This window comes from Cottoperca gobio, chromosome 6, assembly GCF_900634415.1.
Source record: "Cottoperca gobio chromosome 6, fCotGob3.1, whole genome shotgun sequence".
NCBI lineage: Eukaryota > Metazoa > Chordata > Actinopteri > Perciformes > Bovichtidae > Cottoperca > Cottoperca gobio.
The window spans coordinates 15,179,787-15,203,897 of record NC_041360.1 but is presented as its reverse complement, the minus strand read 5'-3'; the positions used below and the strand labels follow the sequence as shown (position 1 = coordinate 15,203,897).

The 24,111-nt window shown below is 42.5% G+C and overlaps 1 protein-coding gene across 1 annotated transcript in view; it reads right to left on the bottom strand.

The window, feature by feature from the left end:
• Window positions 1-1,590: 1,590 nt before the first annotated feature.
• The window catches only part of mctp2a (multiple C2 domains, transmembrane 2a), a 32,893-nt gene continuing 10,372 nt past the window's right edge, over window positions 1,591-24,111 (bottom strand). The window contains exons 11-24 of the mRNA XM_029433972.1: window positions 23,779-23,909; window positions 23,489-23,672; window positions 23,152-23,245; window positions 22,951-23,053; window positions 22,730-22,832; window positions 22,517-22,618; window positions 22,337-22,411; window positions 21,921-22,040; window positions 12,061-12,180; window positions 10,940-10,981; window positions 6,088-6,197; window positions 5,845-5,954; window positions 4,539-4,636; window positions 1,591-2,361 (exon numbers count right to left, since the gene is read on the bottom strand). Coding sequence (XP_029289832.1) covers window positions 2,302-2,361; window positions 4,539-4,636; window positions 5,845-5,954; window positions 6,088-6,197; window positions 10,940-10,981; window positions 12,061-12,180; window positions 21,921-22,040; window positions 22,337-22,411; window positions 22,517-22,618; window positions 22,730-22,832; window positions 22,951-23,053; window positions 23,152-23,245; window positions 23,489-23,672; window positions 23,779-23,909 — 1,452 coding nt within the window. The 3' untranslated portion in view covers window positions 1,591-2,301. The remainder of the gene's footprint in view (window positions 2,362-4,538; window positions 4,637-5,844; window positions 5,955-6,087; window positions 6,198-10,939; window positions 10,982-12,060; window positions 12,181-21,920; window positions 22,041-22,336; window positions 22,412-22,516; window positions 22,619-22,729; window positions 22,833-22,950; window positions 23,054-23,151; window positions 23,246-23,488; window positions 23,673-23,778; window positions 23,910-24,111) is intronic.

The window sequence follows — 24,111 nt, the reverse complement described above, 5'->3', positions numbered from 1 at the left end:
TGCATTGGTGCATGCAGAGACGAATCAACAATTGTGTAACCCTGTCAGACTCTTCTGTATGATCCATTGACTATGAATGATACAGGGAACATCCAAGTCTACAACCTTGGTGCCACGGATCCAAAGATTTGACAGCTTGGAGGCAGGCAACCGTATTCCCATATGACCTCTCGTAATATCACTGGCAGCATTTGCCTCAATGATATATATCTGGCCATGACACAATATAAATTCAACTTAAAAATGTGAGTTTCTTTTAGTTAAATGTGGATTTATGTGCCATATAATTGTCAGGTTCTTATTTTTAAATGTTTTGTCAAAGATTGAGATGTCCTGGTGCTGAAAATTGTATGTTTGCTGAAGTGTCGATTTAAAAAGTACCGTGGGAGTGTTGCTTAATTGGTTTCACCTCTTGGGGACACGTCACCGGGTCTTGCCAGTGATCTCCTTGTACCCTCCACCCCTCCCTGCACAGCTCTGCCCTCCTCCCAGCACAGCCAAAACCAGCCCCCCAGCCCCAATGGAGCCAAGAATGTAGGAGGGTTACAGCCAGTGTGTGGGATTTAGCTCGTCAGAAGCTCAGGGTCACCTCCACACCCTCTCACTTTGAAATGGACCCCTGGTGGCAGCTCCTGGGAGAGCCCAGTGATGTCTCTATCAGCCTGTCAAAAGAGATAGCCCGGGGCTCCACCAGGTCCCCCTGAGCCAATCAAACTCTTCACAAAGCACAGATGGATGCTCTTTCACCAGCGTGCTATACTGCTGAGGAGGGGGGCACCCGGTCGCGATGCTCAGTCCCCCAATCAGTTAGAACAAACTCCCGTTGGTGGGGTCCAAGCCTCAGTTCAGCCCAACTTCTGTTCTAACTATGTATATTTTAAAAGATAGTGCCATTTGTCTACCATCAAAAAGACAGAAAGAAGCAGTAAAAGGAGGACGCATGCAAACACGTATTAGCCTGGTGAACTGCCTCTCATGTAGACTAGCTTACATATTGAATCATTGCAGTATGAATTGTTAACATTTTAAAAAGGAACTAGTTTTTGTTTCTCTCAGTCGGGCATTTATGTGAGAATATTCAGAAATTATCAAAATGGCTAAAGGTGTCAATATAAAGGTTTTGCATGCAACTAAATATGGATGAGAAAATTGATATAGCGGCTATACTACATCCCTCTTCTTGGAAAAACTATTGTGGGGAGACAGATGGAAAAACCAGAGTGTGTGTGTGTGTGTGTGTGTGTAACCATTAGATAGGCCAGGTGATTTTAGTGGAAATATAAAGCACTAAGTGCTGAGGATGGAGAGAGTACTCTCTGTGAGATGAGCTCTTTCTCTCTCATCTGGACCCTGTTATTGTGAGAAGGCAACAAAGCAATGCATTAGGAAGCACACTGGAGCCACACAGCTTTGATGTGAGCTCGGTAACCAAGGCGCAGCGGTGGCCGGTGTGTGAGCTCTGTTCCAATGGCTGTGTTGTGTAATCAGATGTGTTTACTGTGTATTCAAGTAAAGAAGTGGTGTAATCCATCCTCACTAGAGTGCAGTTATTGAAAAAGCACGGGCAAAAACAAGAGCTCAAACTGATCAAGACTCTTTATTCAGGATTTCTGCAAATTCCCCATTTGATGACGCAGTCATATACTAAATAAAAATATATACATATAAATTCAGCTGGAATTATGACAAATACAGTACACAAATATATATTTGTTGCAAGGATAACATTAAGAAAGCTGAGAGCAGCATATTATGTACAGTAACCACAAAAAGAACAGTAACATTCAGTACTAATATTTTTCATGTGCAAAAACACAAATTATTTTGATTATTATTTATAAATCAATTGCGATATATATGATGGTTTGTTTTCCATAAACTGCTTATATTAACTCAACCTGAAGGCAAATTTCTTCATTTTTTTACCAAAGTCCAAATAAACAGTGGAGGTCTAAGGTAAGCCGAACCCGACGCTTTTCATTCCTTTTCTAAATGATGTCCAAAGATGAAGGCTGAGCCTGGCAGCGCTCTCTTTTCTTTACCTCCAGGCTTGTGATTGACAGCGCCATGTGCTGGCCTCCTAGCTGCTGCAGTTCACAGCCTCTGTCAGGAGGGTGGCAAACACACAAGCTAGAGAGCGGCTGGCTGCTCCTCAGCAGCAGGGGGCAGAGTTAGGGTGGTGTGGTGGGGTGCACAGGGTCACGGGCTCTGCTGGCTCTGGAGCATTGTTGTCAGGTGGACCGCATCGTACCGTATTCAAAAAGAAGACCAGCCTTTCATCCAGCGTGTCCCCGAAGCTACCTACCTTTTCTTCCGCGGCTGGTTCTGGCTGGTGGGCGCTCTCAGAACGCTGCGCTGCACCTGTAAAAACAAACAGGAGTTTGGTCAGAGGCAGGTAATCCGAGCTCAGTGGAGCGCACGGTAATGGCTCCCCTGAGGAGAGCTGGTGCAGGGGAAAGCGAGGCGGGCTCGCCTGTAATGAATCATTTTTTAAACACAGGAGCAGAGGGGATTAATCACAGCGAGGAAGGATTTGAAGAGTCAAGGGTTCCGTACCAGTGTACGCCCCCCTCATACTGCACCACAATCACAATATTAGAAACAGACATCAACTGTTGAGATGACCTGCCAGGCCAGTGAGGGAGTTGCACACCGCATAATCACTCACTGTAAGTTATGTCCCCTAAAGAAAACTTTGTTCAAGCCTGAGAATATAAGGCTACAAAGCCAGTGTTGTTTAAGTTGCCGTGTTACTTTCTTCACAGCTTTACGGACCCTGTGTGACGTTGATTCCTTCAGGGTAAAACCAGACCTGAAATGTGACATTTGAACTTACAACCTTCTTTTTTTTTTTCCTGCTAGTTACACGTGTTAAAATTAAGCTCAAGATACAATGGATTCACTCATGTTTCGGTATTTCTTTTCCCAGAAAGTCCTTGAATGTTCAAATGAATTTACAAACTAAATGTATGTTGTAAAATCATGTTCTCTTTGACATTTAAAAAACTTGATTCAATTGTCCTTATTTATTTTTCTATTTTTCAAAAACTGCCACCAAAATCCAAAGAGGACTGATCATAGGGTGAACTCGAAAGGAGAGGAGCTAAAATTTGAAAACTTGCTTTTGAAGCATGCTTGCTGAGCTCAAACAATACGGTGAATCTGTTGAATAAAAGGTAAGAACTCTATGCTAATTAGCTGGTCTCCATTATTAGAACGGGAGATGGAATGTCGGAACAAAGTGACTGCCTCCTGCATCAGAACATGAAACTGTCCTCAGAACTGACAGATGCTTCTTATTTCAGGACAGACACAGTGTTGTCAGAAGTCCCCGTTTGAGGCAGACTTTGTAGATGTGCACAGGCACTAATTGCCAAGTCACATTTGCAAGAAAGACAGGAGTCAATTTCCAGCCTTTGTGGTGTTTTTGTGTCCACACCTATCTGAGGATTGAAGTTCTAAGTCAACAAAAACAAAATATCTGGTCTATTGTTTTGGGTCTCCTGTGTATATGATGTTAAGGTTATTTTTCACAGTACATAATGAAACGTACTTATGATGAATCTTAAGGGTGTTGTTTTTTTTTTATGATTGGAGCTATTTTCAAGATGTAGTTTCTCTTTTAAACCAGGCTAAAAAGTATTGTTTCCGTGAGATTTGAAAGTGAGTCATTTTCAAAGCTCAAACATCGTATCCCAATGGGGAAGAAGACATACAAAGGATTCTGAATCAAAATGTATTCACCACCTTGTTTTGCCAACTCAGTCAGCCAAATCTCAAACAACACAGGCTCCCTCCAACATCACAGAGAAGTCAGCAATGGCTTGCTGCAGGACGACATCAAGGGTGCAGCAGAGAAACAGACTGGGGTGAGAGTGTCTTTCCAGATCCAGACTGTCAGGGTTTCTCGCTGAATTCAGTCTGGCGAGTTACCTGGGAGATGAAGGCGCTGTGTGGCACTTCATTTCCTGGCCGAGCAAAATTCTCAGTCAGAGAACAGCGAGAGCCCAGCACCACTTACAACACTCTGACAGCTCTCCTCAGCTCTGTGATGTAAATGCAAATGACATATCAGCCATGGCTAATATGTAATCACATATGGCACCCGGCAAGACGACTGGGGCTCGCGACTACATTAATTGACTCTACCACCCAGAAGTGACTGAGGCCACATCAGAGTTTCTGTGCTGACACAACAGCCAGAGACATCAGGAGCCCTCTGCCGGCCCTCGGCCAATCACCAACTTTAATGTCACAGCGCTTCAATCAGGCAGACAAAATTGCTAATAACGGACGAGGCTGCCGGAATATGGCTGAGGACAGATCTGAGCATCTCCTCACTGAGGCAGTACGGCGACTACACGGAGCAGCGCTGACGAATAATTGGGCCAGGGCTGCTTTAAAAGGCGAGAGTCCATTAATAATCAAACAAAGCCAGAGGATATATTTCTGCAACACTTGGGAATTCTGGTACAGCAAATAATGCAGACATCTTCAGGGAATTCCTTCCATATCTGTATGCAAAATTGGACCCTTACCTTTTGAACATCAGAAGGCACCCTCTTGAGGAAATCCAGTATTTCATTATTGTCAATAGCATATGTGTTGCGCAGCTTCTTGGTAAATTTGTTAATGCCTGTGCAAAAACAAGAGCACATTATTAAATAAAGGTGTCATGTCAACCAGCACATTTTTTGCAGTGTAAAAAAGTGATACTAATAAAAAGAGTTGTGTAACCCTATCTAGGTACTGTACAGTATAGAGTTCAGTAACCACATTATATGATGCTGCTTCAATTGATCCCTTTCAGACAAACTGGATTCAAGCCAGACACCTCCATTAGAGACAAGTATGGATACAACAATATGTAATCAATTAAAGAAGATTAATAATAATAATAATAATAATAACAACTCTAATTCGAAAAGGAAGCACACATTCATAACTTTTCTTCACTGTTGTTTGCTTCAATCCGATCATTTATAGCACATCTATATTTACTTTGCGCATGGCTGCATACCACAGAGAAGAAGAAGAAAAAGCAACATCTCTGGGGTCTTGTAATGGAACCATTATATTCACAGCTTGGTACTGCCTGTACCTCAACATACAGACAAAGAACCTAAGGACTTAAATATGTGCAAGCAACTTGAAAGGCTTGCCTTGCAACCACAGAGATAGGGGTTAACTGGGGAGGCAGAGGAGTGTCTCAGACTGTGTGTTTTTTGTTTGATATGATGGTTTTTTGGTATTGATTGTGTTGAAGGCAGTGTGGAAGTACAGTGGTTGTGGGCTTACAGCTGGAGGAGGAGATTCTGTTAAGGGCAGCATATCTCCCTGACCACTGAGATGACTGTCTATTCTGTATGACTACAGCAGATAATGAGAGGCTAGACCAGGAGCCTACAGACTGCCCAAGGACATCATGTATTATATACAGCTCGCTACTCTACCTCTGCTTTGTTTTCACACAAACCTTAGGCCTCCCCTCTGCTGGGCTCTGCTACATCAGCCCACACTGAGCAGAGAAAACCTCTGCAGCTGTCTGATCTCTGTGCATCTGCAAAGGTGTAGGCATGGCAGAGTTCTTAAATTACTGTACTTCATTAAATCACAGATTTGCAGTAAGGAAGATTGAATAAGAGTTGTGTTTTGCTACAATGGTATGGGCGTTGATTTGCATACAGTTTGTCAGGATGATTTGGTCGCACTGATTGAAAGACCTAGCAAGAAACAGATTGTGGGAGTTTGCTATCTTTAGGGATTCGCACAATACACTTTTAGTTGTGCAAAATATGTTTATTTTCTTTCATTTATAGTTTTATAAATTGTTGTAGAACTTACCCCATATCAGCACAATATATCGCAGTGGGACATGATATAACAGCGCTGTTGCCACAAACAGCATCAAGCAGGCCATGCACGACAAGAATGGAACAGACCAGTTGACTATGCTGTAAAAGAATAATTGTGTCAGATTAATGTGTAGTTCTATATATATATATATATATATATATATATATATATATAAAATTATAAAACTATTCATTAATAAAAAATACATATTCAAAATTATAATTAAATTACTTCTTGATTCGCTCTCCAATGTTTGCGATTTCCTCCAAAACGTTCTGGACAACCAGCACTACTTCCTGCACCATATGTATCTTATCCATCAATCCTTTTTTCCCGGACTCCTAAAAAAGAAACCAAAAGAAAATGCACAGACACTGATGAGGTACACTGGATGTCAATTGTTGGGCAGGGTAGACAAAAAGCAGTTTATCTCCGCTGTGCTATTATGTGTGATTTATCTATTGAATGGCCCATAATGAGCAAACACTGTACATCTTCAGACTATGCTTTTGAAGATGAGACAAACTCGGTGCTCAGAAGCTGTTACGTGGATGGCTGAGAGATTTCAGCTTTTGTCCGCCACACTCTCTCTCACACACACACACACACACACACACACACACACACACACACACACACACACACACACACACACACACACACTAGAGCTGTTGCACAAGTGCAGCACAATCAAGACCCTCTGGTAGATGAAAAGTACACAAAATGGCAATCCGCAATCAGGCAGACTAGACAAGACGTGCAGGGGCCTCACAACTCAGGAAAGATTCCTTTCCAGCAGCCCGCACAGGACAAGTTTCAACATGTTCTTTACAAATCTTTCAGGCCAGGCTTTCTAACCTATCCTAACACTTTCTCCGCATGAGGAAAAAAAACATCACCTTTCTTAGAACACCAGTTGGATGTTTCACTCGCATGATTCCCGTCACAGCTAACACTGCACATGAAGTATCATTTGCTTTTAATGCATTTATATAATAATGGCAGAGTCTAGCTAAGCAATAAGTCAACATGTGAGGGTGTTGGAGGGTCTCAAAATGAAATAAATGTGATCACATCAAGGCTGGAAATAACAACGAGTGTGAAGCCTTCCAGAGGCAGAGGAGTGACTAGAGATAACACCAGTAACACAAGCTAAAGAGGGCTGAGAAGACTCACATCAAAAGGAGGAAATAATGACAGGAATGATGACAGAGGGCGGGAGAGGAAGAGTGAGAGGGGGAAAGGGAATGAGAGAGTTGGGGGAGGGCGCTCTGATGGACCCTAGCAGGAGGCTTGGGGATGTCTATATGTTTATGTTGCAAGTCAGCCGAAGCCGCAGCTTGTGTGCATTGACAAGGTCCAGACAGAATGCCTTTATCAGAGCTTCATGAGGCAGCCTCTGGGAAAACAGTCTGCCAGCACATAGAGACTCCCCACTGTCAGGCCCACTCTTCTCCACGAAAGGCGCAGGAAGAGAGCAATTCCCACACTAGCAGTTCCTCCCCCACTGGACTTGGATCTGGACAGACACTGGAGGCCCAGCACTGTCCAAAAAAGGAAAAACTATCACAAGTATGCTTTCCTTGAGATTATCATCTCACGGTCACATCACGGGGAAAGAGCATCATCTTCCTCTACTCCACGGCTTTGAGGGGGAGGGGAAGGGGGGCTGCGTGTCCTTTACTCCACATCAGGTGTTAATTGAGCTCTTTATCCGAAGTTTATTTTGAAAGCGGGGAACACGGTTAGAGTCTGCTAAAAGCCATTACCATCCGTGTCGGTGAGCTCCTGATGGACGCAGAGAGCCACGCATTGAGAAATGATAGCTTGCCGGATACGGAGGCTCATCAGTTAGGCTCACATTCCTTTTCATATTTCCATTTAAACTTGTTTAAACGACCCAATTACATGATTTAGAATTCCAAATCTAATAAGAGATATGAAGCATTATTTAACCGCACTGAATACACATGCAAGGTAAATCCAGCCAGAAATCCAGCTCCGGCAGGAGAAAAGAGAAACCATATTGGCTTTCATTTCTAAAGGGAAAAACAGACAAATAGATGTACTCTGAAGTACGCATCGAGAGGCAGAGCTCTCATGATTATCATTATTCATGTGCTTTAAGATTCTTCAAATCCTCCATCTCCTTAGCGACCAAAACTGAAGTCCTTCCTACATTAATCATTTGATGATATTCTTTATCTCTGTTCATTTCTCTTTCAGCAAGTACATGAGTGCAGAGAAAACAAAAATAAATAAAAGATCTCCTGAAATGGAAAAAGGATGAGTAAACTGGGGATGGACTAAATGAATCCTAAATGTCTGCTGATTAGAAAACCTGTGTGAAATCATATCCTCATTTCCGATAAAATTGTAAAAGCTTGCTTTTAAGGTGCGGTAATGGAGAACCAATTTGATCTCCTCCACAAAGGTAAACACACTCTCACAGACATGTGGGGTGTTATCAAAGGCTGGGAAAAGCTCATTTAGCATCCTCCTAATTAGAATAAACGGTGCCAAATTTAAATTCTCAGACTGAATATTTTTCCAGAGACGTTTTTGATAAGATAAGAAGTGCATCTACATGAAAAACACCTGTGTTCCAGGCAAATTATCTCACGTGGAGGTAAAATAAGATACCCAACAATTTTCTGGGATAAAACACAGACAGTCTCTCCGAGGCGTTAATGTGTTGGTGGGTCCGCGTGCGGCGCAGCTCTCATAATGCACGCCACAGATCCTGACATGGGCAGTCTGTCGGACCGCTGTGCTCAAGGAGACCCAGCGGTGACTGTGGACTATCGGGTGAGAGATGGAGTAACCCCCCAGCCCAGTCCAGCACCCCCAACAAAAAAACATCCCCCCCAACTCCCCTGGGCTATGCTCTGGGAGCGAGTCAACCCCGGACCAGCACTGCCAGCCGGGGGGCAATGAAAGGGCTGTTTCATCTTCCCTTTTCATTTCTGTTGGAGATCTATGGACTTGTTTTGCCTCTCTGTTTCTTTATGTTATGATTAAATATTGTCTATCTGCACAATTGATACCTAAGGCCAAAGGGAAGTCACTTTGCCCACACATAATTTGTAAGCTGCCTCTTTCCCCGAGGACAGATTTGTTCACAGGCAGAGAATCTGTTCTGTATTATTCCGGTGTAACACTGCCTTGCCTTTCGTCTCTCTTTAACGTCATGCCTTCATATTCTTGCTGCTCTGTCTAAGGTTTAAATATTTCTTTCCTCGAGGGGGAAAAGGGGGATAAAAACATATTTGAGTGGTAATCATAACCTTCTCAGAGGAACATGTTAGAGGGAAGACTAGGGGAAAAACAGCAAAGGCTTTGAAGTCATCAAATTTAACACTGATCACTCTTTAACCCCAAATATTTTTAAAGAAGACTTTGATAGGAGGTGTAAAGCTACACTGCTTGATCTAACTGCATGATCTCACATTCAAGTGACAGCAAGACCATAACAAGACTTTCAAAAAAGCCACTTTAAATTAAAGCTGACAGCTTAAAACAAACATGGGTGACTGGTTAATTAGTAAATGAAAGGAGATATTTCATTTCCTCTGAGTGTGAAAGGGCTTAGGGAGGCTCATGGAAAACCTTTCAAAAAGCTTTAAGAGTTCGGAAACACATGCAGCATATTGAGAGAATCTTAAACCCTTTCTAAAAGACACTGCCATTCCTTAAACTAAAAAGTAAACATTCCTCTATTATATATTAAAGCTCTTCAAGGTAGAGACAAATGCAATAATCAGTCTATATAGCGATGATCATAAATGCAATGCATAAATGAAATCCTGCCCGATTCAATATTCATAAATACACAGAATTGTCGGTGTCACTGCGGTTTGTTGAGGCACCAGTTTGCCTGCTCCTAGCGATGATAGCAAGGGCGGCTTCCCACTTTGTGTGTGCAGACATATCATGAGAGTTTCATCTGTGAATTAGCCCATCCTTTCAGACAGGATTTGGTGGATGTGCCTGTGTTTTTAAAAGAAGCTGGCTTTTTTCATAGCCCCAGGTCATCACAACAGAATATATTGAGCGCATTATGGATATGAATCCTGGGCCTAGACACACAGCACAAGGGTCATTGCTTGGAGGCTTTGCGTTAGCTCCACACTTCATTGCCATAAAGCAATAATACACATCCCTGTTAACTCTTCCTTCTTTACAGAAAACAGTGGGATGAGTGTAATTGAATATTATGTGCTGTGGGGAAGTATAATTTTCAGGCTACTTAAAGATTTCCTGTTGTTTTGTTTTTCAAGAGACACTAGAGAGATACATTAATAAACATTATCATTTATGATTTCTCACAAACAAACAAGTGAAAATGACTGATAACCTTTTGGGGGCAGAGTATAAGTTTACTGCTGTTATTGTACTTTGCTCATTTGTTGTGGTAGTAAAAGGTCATTCTAAAAACACAACTATCCCATTTAGAAAATGATGATCCAAAAAAAAATAAAAGAAATAATTCTACTGATTTTATCCCCAACAGCTGTGCAAAATCTAATTGACGGCGCTGTTTAAATTTATAGATTTTCAAAGGGCGGCAGTATCTTGGCGGAGTGCATTTGTAGAGTGATACTGAATACCCAGAGGAACAGAATAAAGATCTACATGCTACAACTGTTTCATAGATGTTGCCCTCATTTGGGATGCATGAAAATATTTCTATTCTTAGTCAGAAAAGAGCTTCTGAGAAGTAACTGTCATTGTGACTATGCCAAAACACAGAATAGAACGCGTATGGCTCTCTTTGGTAAAATATTTAATATTTTCTAAGAGCAAAATGTGCATTTGCATAAGAATAACAGTTATTTGCTGAACCAGGTATTTGTACCCACCAAAGGCAATGCATTTTGATTTAACCTTGGTTATTCAGAAATAAATATTAGCCGGGTCCATGCTTCTGACAAGTCCAACATTTTTACTATTAATTACTCACTCAGTGTTTAAGAAAAACCTTAAAAGATATATTTGTGTTTATAGTGAAAACTGAGAAGCGATAACATTCCACCAAAACATATTATCCCTTAAAATGTTGGAAAGAGACAAGATAAAATACCTTCTCGTCTTCCTCTTCGTCGTCACCCATGCTCATGTTCACCTAAGAGAAAATAAAGGGTAGAGGGTGATTTCAAACGAACGGGACATGTGGGCACTGGAGCATTTTTAACAAACACCTAGTAATGAAATTTTCTTTGAGTACATTCACCCCTATTGGGAGAGGCTTGTTTCCATAGAGACTGCATCACAGGGGTGACCTCACACAAAAGCAGAGGTGAAAGAGGGCCTTCCTCACAAGAGCACTGTCACACCAAAGCAATCTCATTTCTCCACAACATAAGCACACAGAAAAACAGAAAGAGGAAAAAAAAAAAAAAAAAACACATTTAATTTGGATGCTGTTGCCTAGATCACTTTATATCAAGTCATCCCTGACCCCAATGTGGTGCACACTGTGACATTGCCTGGGAACAGAGCTGTGTCATTGCCGGCCAGAGGGTCACAGAGGGGTGGCAGTGTCTCAACACTGGATATGAGGGTGAGCCTGGGCTTTAACATTGCCCAGGGACAGCATCTTTGCCAGCAGCCATAAACACAATCACCGGGCCGGGGATGTTGCTTTGGGGAGGGTGTGGGAACAGGCCAGGCCCCTGGCTGGCCGGTGAGAAGGCTTACAACACAGTGAAATTGGTGGGCAGTCAGAAGTGTGAACAGCATTAACCTTCACAGACATGTGTAGGGCAAACATCATTTCCCTAACAGTAGATAGAGAGGAGATAGTGGTATGCTGTGGAGAGAACTATAGTCCTGCGTTCACAGATGTAATGAGACTCAACAGACTATAGGCTATACATACATTTACAGTGATTTGATTTTAGTGGCTTCTTACTGCTGATTTATTGGGCCTCTTGAGAAAATGTAGAAACTAGCTATAAAACATATGGAATGCTGCTACAACTGGCTGCATTTTATAGCCCAGTATTATACGGTGTACATGCACGCGTTTGAGAAAATTGCAGTTTTACAATAATGTCAATTAACAGCTCTGTGTGTGCCAAAAGGATTTCATTCCGTCAGGGTTTGACCAGGGTTCGGTTAACTTACAGATCGAATTTGCACTGTAACAGCATGCATCCAAAGATGTGTATGTGTAAACACTGAAGAGCCCTCGTCACTCACCAGATCCTGATTGGAGCTGGCCTTCCCTGCAGTGAGCTGGATGTAGTGCCAGCCAATAAGCAGAAGCAGGAAGAGGGGCAGCATGAAGAGCTCCCAGTGCCACACCGTCACAAGGAAGATCTGAGAAGACAGGACATGACAGTGTAACGCAAAGCTCATCACGCTATAGCAGGGACTCAGCTTTCAAATCTCAGCAAGCCTGTTCCCAAAACAAAATATATAATGGGTTTAACCACGTCCTAAATCTTATGAAAAGCACTACAGACTGTAAAGCCTCTGAGATTTACAGCCGATGGCAACAGATTTTACTCTTAGTGGTTTGAAAGTAACAGACATTGAGGGACAACTTTTAATATGTGGAAATCCTATTTATATACACCAATAACACTGCGCTGGCAGAGTGCCTTACCGCAGAACAGAAAGTATGACATGGATAGGCATGGTATGCTGTCTTTTAACTAGCACATCAAATCCTCTTAGATTCGGAGGCAGCGCAGCTCTCCGACGAGACGCATATGGCAACTGGAGAAGCATTTGCAACATTTACCACCTCCGTGGCGATGCTACTGAGAAAAGCCAAGACCCCTGGTAGAAATAAGATGGATCACACTGAATGAGTAATCCCTCATAATTCTGTAAAGGAGTGGTGCTAAACACCCACTGCATTTCACAGCAGAGCACTAATTGGACGGCTGCATTTAAACCCATTTAGTGACAGCCTAATGAGTCTGTCTCCAACTGAAATTATCAGGAATGTGTAAGAAGGATCGCACCAGCCAGTTGACAAGGATGAAATAAAAATGTCCCCGTCAGCAAGTTGAATCTTAAAATCTATTATAGTGGGATTTTGTGCCACTTTTATTCACCACAGATTCACTCACAATTTGTCCTCATGCTCTATATACACAACGTTTTCTATAATTAATGCACGCTTTACAACGTCCCACTTTCCTCACAAGTTTTGTTCTTTGTTTTTAAAAAGTTGATTTCAAAACGTTTAGTATAACTGCTGAGCTGAACCCACACGATGGTAGCACTGTGCAGTCTAGGGCTCCAAGAGCTGGAGGCTGCTTTTGAATATGAACAATATGTTCGAGTTAAGCCCGAGACAGGATGTGAACCACTGGGACCTTCAGGCCTCAATAGCAGGCCTGTAAACAGCAGACTGCTCCTGTCATAGCAACCACACAGAGTCCGTGTACGTTGCTCTGGGGGCCGGTCTACCTACTGCCACACCAGGACTAGGTTCAAACGGCCACCGGGGAAACGTGAACCGTGAGTAATGTAGACAACACTGTGGCCCGACCGCCCTAGGCTCCACCGCTGTACCGCCTATTATCCCTCGATACAACCTGGGAGATAGTGGGTGAACCGAAGCGTCATGCTGAAACACAGCGGGATGACAAAGGTATAAAGAAATGAACAATATGTTTTACCGCAGTTTTTTTTTTTTTTTTTTTATATAAAAGCTCATTTGAATTACGTATGCAGTAACAAAACTATAGCTGGTGGGGGATACAAAAAAAAAAGATGAACAATGAATATGCATGATGTGCAGAGGTAGCTGCAATACATCTCCTCTCTGTTATGAATAACCTACGTCATGTGTTGTCACCTCAGCTCCCATGAGGCAATTCTAAAGCGACGCTCCCCTCACCCCTGAGGAATTCAGCTGGCTGGTGGACAGGTAGCTTGTCATATTCCCAGTATTCTCATAAAAAAGGGAAAAGAAAAGGGGGGGAAATGTGCCTGGAAACTGACATGAGCCCAGCAGGAATGTTGAACCTCCTTGCCCTCCCTGCAAAAGCTGCTACATTAACCACTAAAGTCTAATTGCTTGGTCTCTGTCTTCCTGTGCAAGTCAACAGAGGGAGCCAATTCATTTCCGCCCAGGGAGCTGGCAGAGAGAATCTGTCACAGGTATTCATAATCGCCCACTAATGCAAATTTCTTCTCACCGCGTTCTGGCTCAGTGGACAAGATAAAAGCCTACAGAAATACAATGCCTTGTGTCTAAACTGAGTGCTTAAATGAGGGTATAAACCAAAACTGTCAGAAATATCTTCTCAATTCCTCCCTCATGGTATGTCAGCCCATGTGTTCGGGATTTACATGCTTTTTTAACACTAATAAAAAAGATGGGAGAGAAACATCTGGGAAAACCTCTCAGATTCCTTCACTCAGGTGCACAGACTGAGACTTTGCCGTCAGACATCCCACAGTAATGAGCAGAGGCAGGACTAAACCTTCCCCTTGTCTCCCCACATTCTCCAGAGTTTCTGTGAAATGGAGACAGAACTAATTCCCCACTAAGTGGTTTATGTTTTATTAGCAAGCAGCTGAGTGATTAAAGGACGTGTTGGACAAAGTGCAACCTTTCAGGCGTGAGTGTAAATTTGTATAAAAAATAATCCACATTTTAATTGTCGTCAAAGAGGCTCCATTTCAGTCTTAAGGGGCTGACTGCGTATTTTTCATCCGTCAACAAATTACGCATGACAAGTAAAGCCTTGAACTTTTAAAAGACGACAATGCTAATAATATGTTGCACGAGCGGTAAAACGGTCATTTATTTAACCAAAAAGGCCATAAAGCAACAAACAAAAGCAAGGGAGGTAATAATTAATGATATACCTGAGCATTTAGGTGTACACACAGCAGAATTGGATAACGAACGACTTGTAATTGAACAAGTGTTAGTATGTATGTCTGGGAGGAGTGTCTCTAATGTAGGACAACTCCCTTGACAAACACCATTTAGCTGAAAAATGTCTGTATGATTATGCACAGGGTGCCTAGGGAGGAAAAAAAGAATGAATTAATAAAACTATTAGCACGCGCTGGAGTAGATGATGGAGATGCACTCTCCTTAGCCACCTGTAAGCGCTTGGAGAAGGGGGCAACCCTGGGCAGAGCAATTCTGCCAGCAGGGTTAAGAACAGCCTGACAGATTTGTTTTATAGTGCCATTAATATGATTCCACTAAATGCATTCTGCGCCTTCTCATGCAGATCCCCTGGCCAGCAGAATCCAGGACCTAATAATAAAGCACTCAGCGATTAAAAGTGTGAATAAAATAACTTAAAGCTGAGCAAGCATGGCAGCTCCCACCACCCACACTCTCCCAGGAGAGGGAGAAGGGATCGTAGCAGGAACAAAGGGACAAAGACACCCTCTATAAGAGTTTCTACCATCCTGTAAATTGATTAACAGGAGAGGGGGTTGCCCAGTCTACCAACCCAAACTACTGACTGGCAGACGTACCACCAGACTGCAAGGCTGCCAAAAGCTCCCCTTATACACTACAGCAGATAACAGGCTATAAAAATAGGCAGTCACATCAGTATAGCACACATAATAATGTTGATGAGCCAAATGAGTGTAATGTCACAGCACGTGGGGCCATACAATATCATTACTGTACTAAACTAACTACTAAAAACAACTATTTGTTTAACGTGGCACATTTAAAAAAAACCCATATTTTTAAGACTATGTACCGTCCAAAAACACGGAAGATTTAATCTTGGCTGCGTCTTCACTACTCTCTTCCGTTGCACTCCACTTGGAAAGCTAAACAAAGCGAGGAGAGCGCCAGGCAGCATTATGAGGGTCAGTCATGGAGGCTGTGGACGGATGCCAAATTACGTGAACATATACTGAAAGAGTTTAACAAGACTGACTACAGGCTGCAGGGTTTGTGTATGCATGTGTATGGTTGTCTCTGTGTGGGTATGTGTGTTTCTTTCTGTGTGTAATGGACAGAAAAAAAGCCACAATCTGTGTGTGCAAATATGGGATAGAGTAATATAGGGAAAATTAATTAAAATGATTATTATTTTAAAAAACAAATAGGAACCTCTACAAAACCCTGAATAGTCTTTACTCTGATAGAAATGGTCTTTTTCTGGGTGAAATCAAGGGCACTAAAATTAATCTGCATTACTTCCTCAATTAAAATACAAAAAAAAAAAGAGATTAATAATGAATCAAAGGCACAAGTAGCAGCTCAGCACACGCAGGGTTTTTTTCTCCTTTTTTTTCAGCCCGGCTGAAACAGAGTCTGGCTGAGGGCTTATGTTGGGGACAGCAGCGGCAGGCTTTAAAGTAGCTGTAAATGCAGAGCAATGAGACATGTAATTTGTGTTGAGCTTGGGCCAGTGTGGGGACAGGCTTTCAGGGGGTGTCGGAGGCAGAGGAAGCACAGATAAGATTTCTCTTCGGGGCAGGTAGAGTGTGTGGGCAGCCATGGTGCTCTGAGCTAACGCTGAATAAATATTTCACATACGCTCAGCTCAAGTCTTATCGACTGGGGGGGGGGGGGGGGGGGGGGGAGAGAGAGAAAGAGAGAGACACATAGGAAGAGGGGGAGAAAGAGAGAGGAGGGAGAGCAATACAATGGGGAATCGCATGTCCCTCTTCAGCGGGATGAAATCAGATCTGTGTGATGCCATTCACAATTACATTTTTAAAAATGTTAGTTTTCCACTTTGCTAAATTATAACTTAATAAAAAATTATATCTTAATAAAAAAGCAACAAAACTACACATTTTAGTTATAAATCCATAACTAAATATAAGCATAAACAATTATATTCCTAGGATGAATTTAAAATGAATAGTAACAAATGGTGTTATATAGTCTCATTTCAGTGTTCACAAATGTTTTCTAATTTTTAAACAAAAGGTAAGCAAATAAAGGAAAATAAATGCCACAGCTTTTAAGGATGCATGCACAGCACAGTGCAATAGTGATAGCAGCTCTTTATCAAAGCACTGAGGAAGAGAAGTCGTGAGAGGCAAAGCATTAGCATTTGCTCACAGGGCCAGCTCTGGCCGTTGTCTCCCCGCCTGTCTGACACATGCCAGGGCCAGAGTAGCGGCAGTACGAGGCTGGAGCAGGGCAGTCAGCGGGGGCCCCGTGGTGCCTGTCAGTGGTGGCTACACTGACCCTGCACTCTGGCACTGGCCACTAGTGTTTAATCCGTGTCGGGAGCGTTAACACTAAGCGACCTCCTGGGTGACAGATCTGCCATGCGAGCCTTTCCCCCTGAGGAGGTGGGGAGGGAGTGGCATAGACTCTCTCTCCCTGTCAGCTCAGCTCACACGCACATTAACGCGCCGGGGCCAAGACCGGCCCCGAAACAGCCACACACAGGGGTGGACAGGTCGCTGCCTCAGGTGCCTGGGGAGAAGTGTCCTCTGTGACTAGGAAGGTGGCAAGTATGTTAAAGGCAGTCATTAGGATATAGCACACACAAAGGGGTTAAACACAAAGCATACATGAAAACACGCATAATGTAAAACAACTAAGTGCAGCAGATGCACAGATAAAACCTCTAGACGATTCTTCAGTGCAGTCAGCTATTATAAATCTGAGGACACTTTTACCGTTTGTACTTTTACTTCAATTACTTCATGCTGTTAATATTGCTAAATAATAATGATGAATTTTCTCAGTTTAAATTCAATCAAATGTGTTCTCAAAACTGAAATCCATGTCTTAAAACAGAAAGAAACAGAAACAATTCCACAGCTCTAATGTTGTGAATATTAACAGAGAAAGCCTATTAATCCCACTAATAAGGGGACATGTTTCAAGGTTACACACGGCATACAGCCAACATCCAGAGCTGTCGACTGACACACAGCCATTCAAGGCAAAATGTTAAATCAGGAGGCACTGCTGAGCAGTTTGCAAGTAGTCATAGACTAACATTTAATAATTAATAGATCTCAGACTCAAAACAATAAATAAACACACAGCCATCACTGTCATTTTTTCTTCTTCTTACTAGACACATTCCCACTACACAGTATGTGAGAACTCCCACAGCCACGGAGATGGAGAGTGTAACCCCCATGAGACTGAAGAAACCCACTCTTCTAAAACCTCAAACTTTTTCAAACGGAGAGAAAGCAGATGCAGAGCAGAAACAAGGAGACAATTCACAGACGTGCAGTCCTATCGCTGTTCTCACAAAAGCTCGGCCACACTGCAATGCAGTAAACCGCAAATAGGCAGATCCAAGACTCACAAAGCATTTCATTTTCAGGGACAGTGTTAACAAGAACAATTAGGACAACTCTGATTATGGCTTTGATCCCGGCCGGGCTGGTGTTCTGGTTAATGGCCCCGACTGCTGTGGCTCTACACAGGTGGTCTCGGGAGACCTCTGGAGCCAGATCTGACCCTGTCCTGCCCTCATCTGGGGAGACGATGATTCTATCAGCCTCCCCAAAAAAAAAGTGCCCGTTGCAGCTGCCAAGTGTGTTTACAGCTGCATCGCATCAAACATTCATCAAATGCCATCTTTACAGTGTGTGATGTGAGGCAATCAGCATTTCACAGGCTGTCAAATGATGTCTAAAGCGGTTGCTACCTGGCACTTACAAAAAGAAAACGGTTCAAATACTCACATAAGGTATACAGGTTTCTTTCTAGTCTAACTCCTGACAGATGAGGTACCTCATATGTTAAAATATTAATTCTACTTAAATACTTAAAGCGCTCTAATGACAGCAAAGCTCAAAATCAGCTTTCAAGTGTAAATTATCCTTTTTTTTTTCTTTCATCCATTTCATCTAAATCAAATTTGTTCTCAACTTTAAACTTCTGAAACAGATTAATTTGGCTTGCTAATACATGCTCATTTAGCTTCTTTTTTTTTTCTTCTTCTTCTTTTTTTGTGTGGAAGAAACTTGTGTCTCTTGGTGTAATGCACAGAATGGAAGATTTCACTCCAAGTTGTTCCCACGAATGGATCCTGTTGGGAAAAGTAACTGATCTACTTAGTGCCTCCTTTCACGTTTCCAGCAGTGCTGTAGCTCCATCTACAGGTCCTATTCTTGTGTGCAGCAAAGAACTCTGGGTGACCCCTCTGCAGTCACTGCTGATGTATAGCACATTCATCTCGCTCAGTCTTAGTGAAAAGCACATCTAAAGGCTGTTATTTTATGAAGATTTTAGCTGTCACATTTCCTCTCTCTCAGAGAAAGGAACATGCTGTTGTCAAACTCCTGAAAAGCGCAGATCCTAGGCTCATTACTGTAGCATAAACAAGGAGAGAGGGAAAAAAAAATCCAAATTTCTTGTTTGTATTTCCGTTCACTGATGAAAATGTTTATGAGGATTTGCCAGAACTTTGTTTAAATGCGTGAGAAAGATTTTTCTTCTTTGTTACATTACCTAATTAGAGAGGTTCTATTTTAAAACTGCTACACATTGGTGGGAAATCGAAGGCGACTTCAAACGGTACGGACTCTGGTGATGAGACTGCACAATCAAAACAAGTAACCCTACTGCACTCGCAAACAGTGACAACACTGCAAGTCTTACCATTCCTCGCACAATAACACCAACACGCGGCAATAAACCAAATACGCCGTCAATCTGTAAATGCTACATTTATATGTTCCTGGATGCGCAGCTTTCAGATTGCCACTCAGGAGAGAAAAGTTATCTTGATATGAACAAAGAAGACTTTTCCCAACAAAAAAACAAACATTTATTTCCCATTCCCATTCACTTAGTTAACGTGAACCAGAGCAGTGATCCCTGGTAAAAATTTGAATGCCTTACACACCACACACCAACAACCACTTCATAGTGCATACATGAATCTACATAAACAGGATACAAATGTAGACTGCATGCTGTGTGGAGGTCAGAAGATTGGCCTGTGGGACTGAGTGATATAATGGCTAAGTATTCCTGGTAAAGCACTACGTGAGCATCCCGCAGTCCCAGTAGAAACCACAGCAGCAGTAATGCATTACAGGATGTATATGGTGTAAAAGGGTAGGACCGGTCTGCCTGCTTGATAAATAATGTATTGTAATGTATATTAAAGCTAGACCCACCACTGCAGCGTTTCCTACCGGCATACCCTGAGAAGCCCTGCGCTGCCTGCCACTGTGGAAAAGAGCAGACACTCGTGGTATAATTATGCACATCTGAGAGGCAAGCAGAGGCCATCTGTCAATGTCTGAATCAGTTACCTTATTACCACTGCCTAAAGATATAAAGATAGGAGTGGGAGCTGCTTTCATTAAGGCACATGGAGGCATGCTGCTTTAGACAGCTCCAAACACTAACTTAATTGCAAATGATGACTTGGAGGAAGAGGAGGAGTGGCTGTACAGTGGCTTCCCTTGGAGTGGGCAGGGGCACTAGTGTAGATAGCGACATGGCACGAGGCTTGTAATGACAGTCAGTGAAGACCTTGTTGTTGCCCTTGCTGACCGAAGTTCAGAGTTTTTCCGGCTACTATCAATTACATGCAATATTTCCATGTGATTTGAATGCTCCGCTGTGCTTGTTACTTGTTGGAAATATACTAACTCGTTGAGAAAAGATGAACTTTTCACTCGTTGGACTCTTAGTCTGCTGATGAGTGGGTGATGAATACACAGTGCCAGGCACCTTGGACACTTAAGACTATTTGAAGCGCACCTCGTGGCAGACAAAGGCGTACTCTGACTAGTTGCAGTACTGTCTGCTTTTGAAAAACATCAACCAGTGTACTGGTCTTAGTGTCTGAAAAAAGGACAGAGCAGCTGCAGTCAATACCGCGGGATTCACCATCCACACTGACGGGGAGCAGACGACACACAGCTGACAAAAATAAGATTGGAAGCACTACACTAAAGTAACAACGATGATCCTGATGAAAACAGTGAGAAAGGGACAGTCTTTTTCCGACATTCAAAGATCTCCATTTGTGTGCTGCACTCCTAAACAGCAGGTGGAGTAGAAGTGGAAATGAAAGATTAGAGTGTGCCACCACACACTCCCATCGCCTGCAGAGGATCTAATTATAGGTGGAAGAAGATGGCCCCATCCCGCTGACCTGTCACCTGTCTATCCTCCTGCTCTCCTGGCCATATCCCTGCCTCCAAGTCTCTCGCTATCTGCCTTCATAGACCGCGCTCTTACCCAACTGTCTTCACTTTCTGTGCTCCAACTTTCTTTTCCAGATAGTAGCCTGCCTCCCACTCTTATCCTTATACAATCGCCTGCATTGTTCTCCGTCTTCCTGTCTGTGTGTCCGCCTGCCTGTCTGTGTGTCCGCCTGCCTGTCTGTGTGCCTTGCTGTTCTAAAGGCTGTGATACATTGAGCCTGGCCATTGCCTGGGGGGATTTGCACCTCAGGATCAGTGAGAAGGGCTTACAGAATACACCAGGTATGAATTGCATGTCATTCTGAGACAGAGCAGACAGAAGAAAGGCGGTGAAAGGAGAGTTCTTCACACACCCTGTCTGTGACCGCTTCCTCACCCTGACACGGCGCTGGCAGGGCTTTCATGGCAAGTGTACACTCTTAATCATGACATTACATGTGCTGTACTGAGGGGGATTCACAGGGTGATTTAAGATTATTTAAGCTTAGGACCTTAGATCACATACCCTCATTAAAAACAGCTAAACAGAGACATTTAAACAAGGTTCAAATCTCGGAGGCAGACTGTCACTCCTCCACCCAAGGAAGCTGAGACTGTGATCCTCCTTACACCGTCCCCCGGGCTAGGAGGCTTTGCTAAGAAGTCAGATGTACAAACGCCCAAACCCCACCCCTTCAAATACACTCTAATGTCATCACAACTGAAGGAAAGCCAAGTGGGGTTTGATTTAAAGGATAAAGCACATCCATCACATTCGCATGGGATAAAAACAGAAGGCAGCCATTGTTTTTCATGGGAAAAAGACGAGTGGAGAGAAAATGACTAAACCAAAAGATTCTCCCCAACATCTAATTCACATCAAATGAAAGAGTTAAAACTGGGTTGCAGTGAAATGGGACAAAACTTGTTCGCCCCAAGGCTTAAAGAGAGTTCATTAACGTGAGGCAATGACTTACCAGGAAGGCTATTAGACTCCGTTGCGTGCTCTCCCATTGAAAACAGCTTTTAATGTACTGTAACGTGTACAGAACTGCTGTGCTGATTTTTCGAACCCGATATATATTCCGGGCAAGAACCTAATGGGAAATCATTTGAACAAAACACCGTTAGCATCAATTGATCCTGGACATAATGTTTATGACTTTGCAATGAGGTTCAATCAGCTTTACAATCCCTTATTTGCCATTTGTGAAGTTAGATGATTAAAGCCAGTTAAACAAATTAGTTTGACTATGTCCGATCCAAACTGCGACCGTGTGTAGCTTTGTTGTCTCTACTTTATTTTTTTGGGATGTGAGGGGAACATACTGGCAAGCCTTTTTTTTTTTATTCCATCTGCTAAATTGTTCTAAAATACATAAATAGAGATAACCTTTTTGGAGAATTTCTGGTTTTCTTCCATTAATTTTGCCTCCTTTGGTTTGAAGGTTCTGATACCAGCTCTGACCTGGGACACAACAAGGAAGAATTAAACACTGCAGTTACTTTTTGACTTCACCTTACATGATGTGGATTATTATCAGCTTTCTAACATATCTAGTTTGATCCTTACTTTGTTATAGATAACCTCAAGCTCCAGTGTGATGGTTCCTTTCGATGTACTTCCCAAGTCTTCCTTCTTCAAGAACAGACATATCTGCTGCCCATTCTCAACCTTTTACAAATACACAAATGTGTATTTTTTTAAGATAATCAAATGTTAATATGCAAGACAACTAAATCCTGTCATAATAGTAATGTAGTGGCGGATCATAAACACACTTACAGTCAGTAATGATATGTCTACTTTCCCTAAAAAGTTTGGGGCTTTGTCTCCATTTTCATCAAGGAGAGTCAACTCTAGCACATCATGAATGTCCTTTATTGGCCTGTAACACGAGTTAAGAAACATGTTCTTCACATTAAAATATACAACGATATTAAACACAATAAGACAGATTTATTGTTGCCACGGTTTCCCCCCCCCCACCCTGAGGTCTTACTTACAATGTAAAGGTTTTGTTCCACTCTGGATTAAGGGTCTTGTTGATTGTTTGAGTTTGCAGTTTGCCGTTACTGAGCTCAACAACACAAAAGGGGTTGCTCTTTCCTGCAAATGACAAAAGAAAAGTGTTATTATTTATTGAAAAGAAAGATCCCAGACTGTGAAGATAGAAAACAGGGACGTGAATTGTTGAAACGTATTACCGTTGAGGTCTGTGGCGTGAAGATCATTTGCCTTTACAACTTTGACCTGAAGGAAGCCAACCTCTCCCAGACACTTGTGTGTGTTCTTCAAGCTCTGGTAAAAACATGTTAATCAAAAACACCTTTTTAGGAGCATAGTTAACAAATGTACCACATCGAATTGCATTATTAACACCTGACATGTAACAAAATTGTATTAATGGTATTGAAAATGTGCCCACCAGCACATATTTCTTACTGAATCAGCTGACACTAATAAACTAGAAATGGCAGAACGAAGTTATATCAATATTGTTTTTACGTAATTTATTTGAACTTAAAACAAAAGACAACATACTAATTTCTCCAGCACGGTTTCTCTCTCAGGCTTTTCCAAGGCAGCTGTTTCAATGTCAGAGATGGAGACTCCCCAGCAGGGTCTCAGGGTGACCAGAAACACCAGCATGCCCTTTCCTGGGTCCAGCGCAGTGGTGTAGAGCTGCCTCTCATTAAGTGGAAGTCTCGATAGGGCAATCTCAAACCTGAGACACAAAAGGAAAATTGTTCCATTGAAACACATAAGGCCAATTAGTTCTGTGTAGGAGCCAATGTGAGCAAAATTAACACTGCCCATCAGGAAATACTCACATCCCCCATGATTCTTCACCCTTCCTCCCTCTCTTTGAGAACACCTCCACCTGCAGAGGTTCCTGGTTATCTTCAAACTGATTGAAGTCAAACTGCTCTCTCCACTGGGGATTGGCCTGAATGCAAAGGTTCTGAGGGCAGTTAAGACACAGATTCAGCACATACAGTAACGTGGAAAATCACGCACGCACACACACACACACACACTTTGACACAATGTCAGGTTTACTGCATTATCAGACTGAGCAACTCCTGCATGACAGGTGGATTAAGGCTTCATTCATTTCAACCAGAACGTGGCAGGAGAGGAGAAAGAGAGGTGTGTGTGTGTGT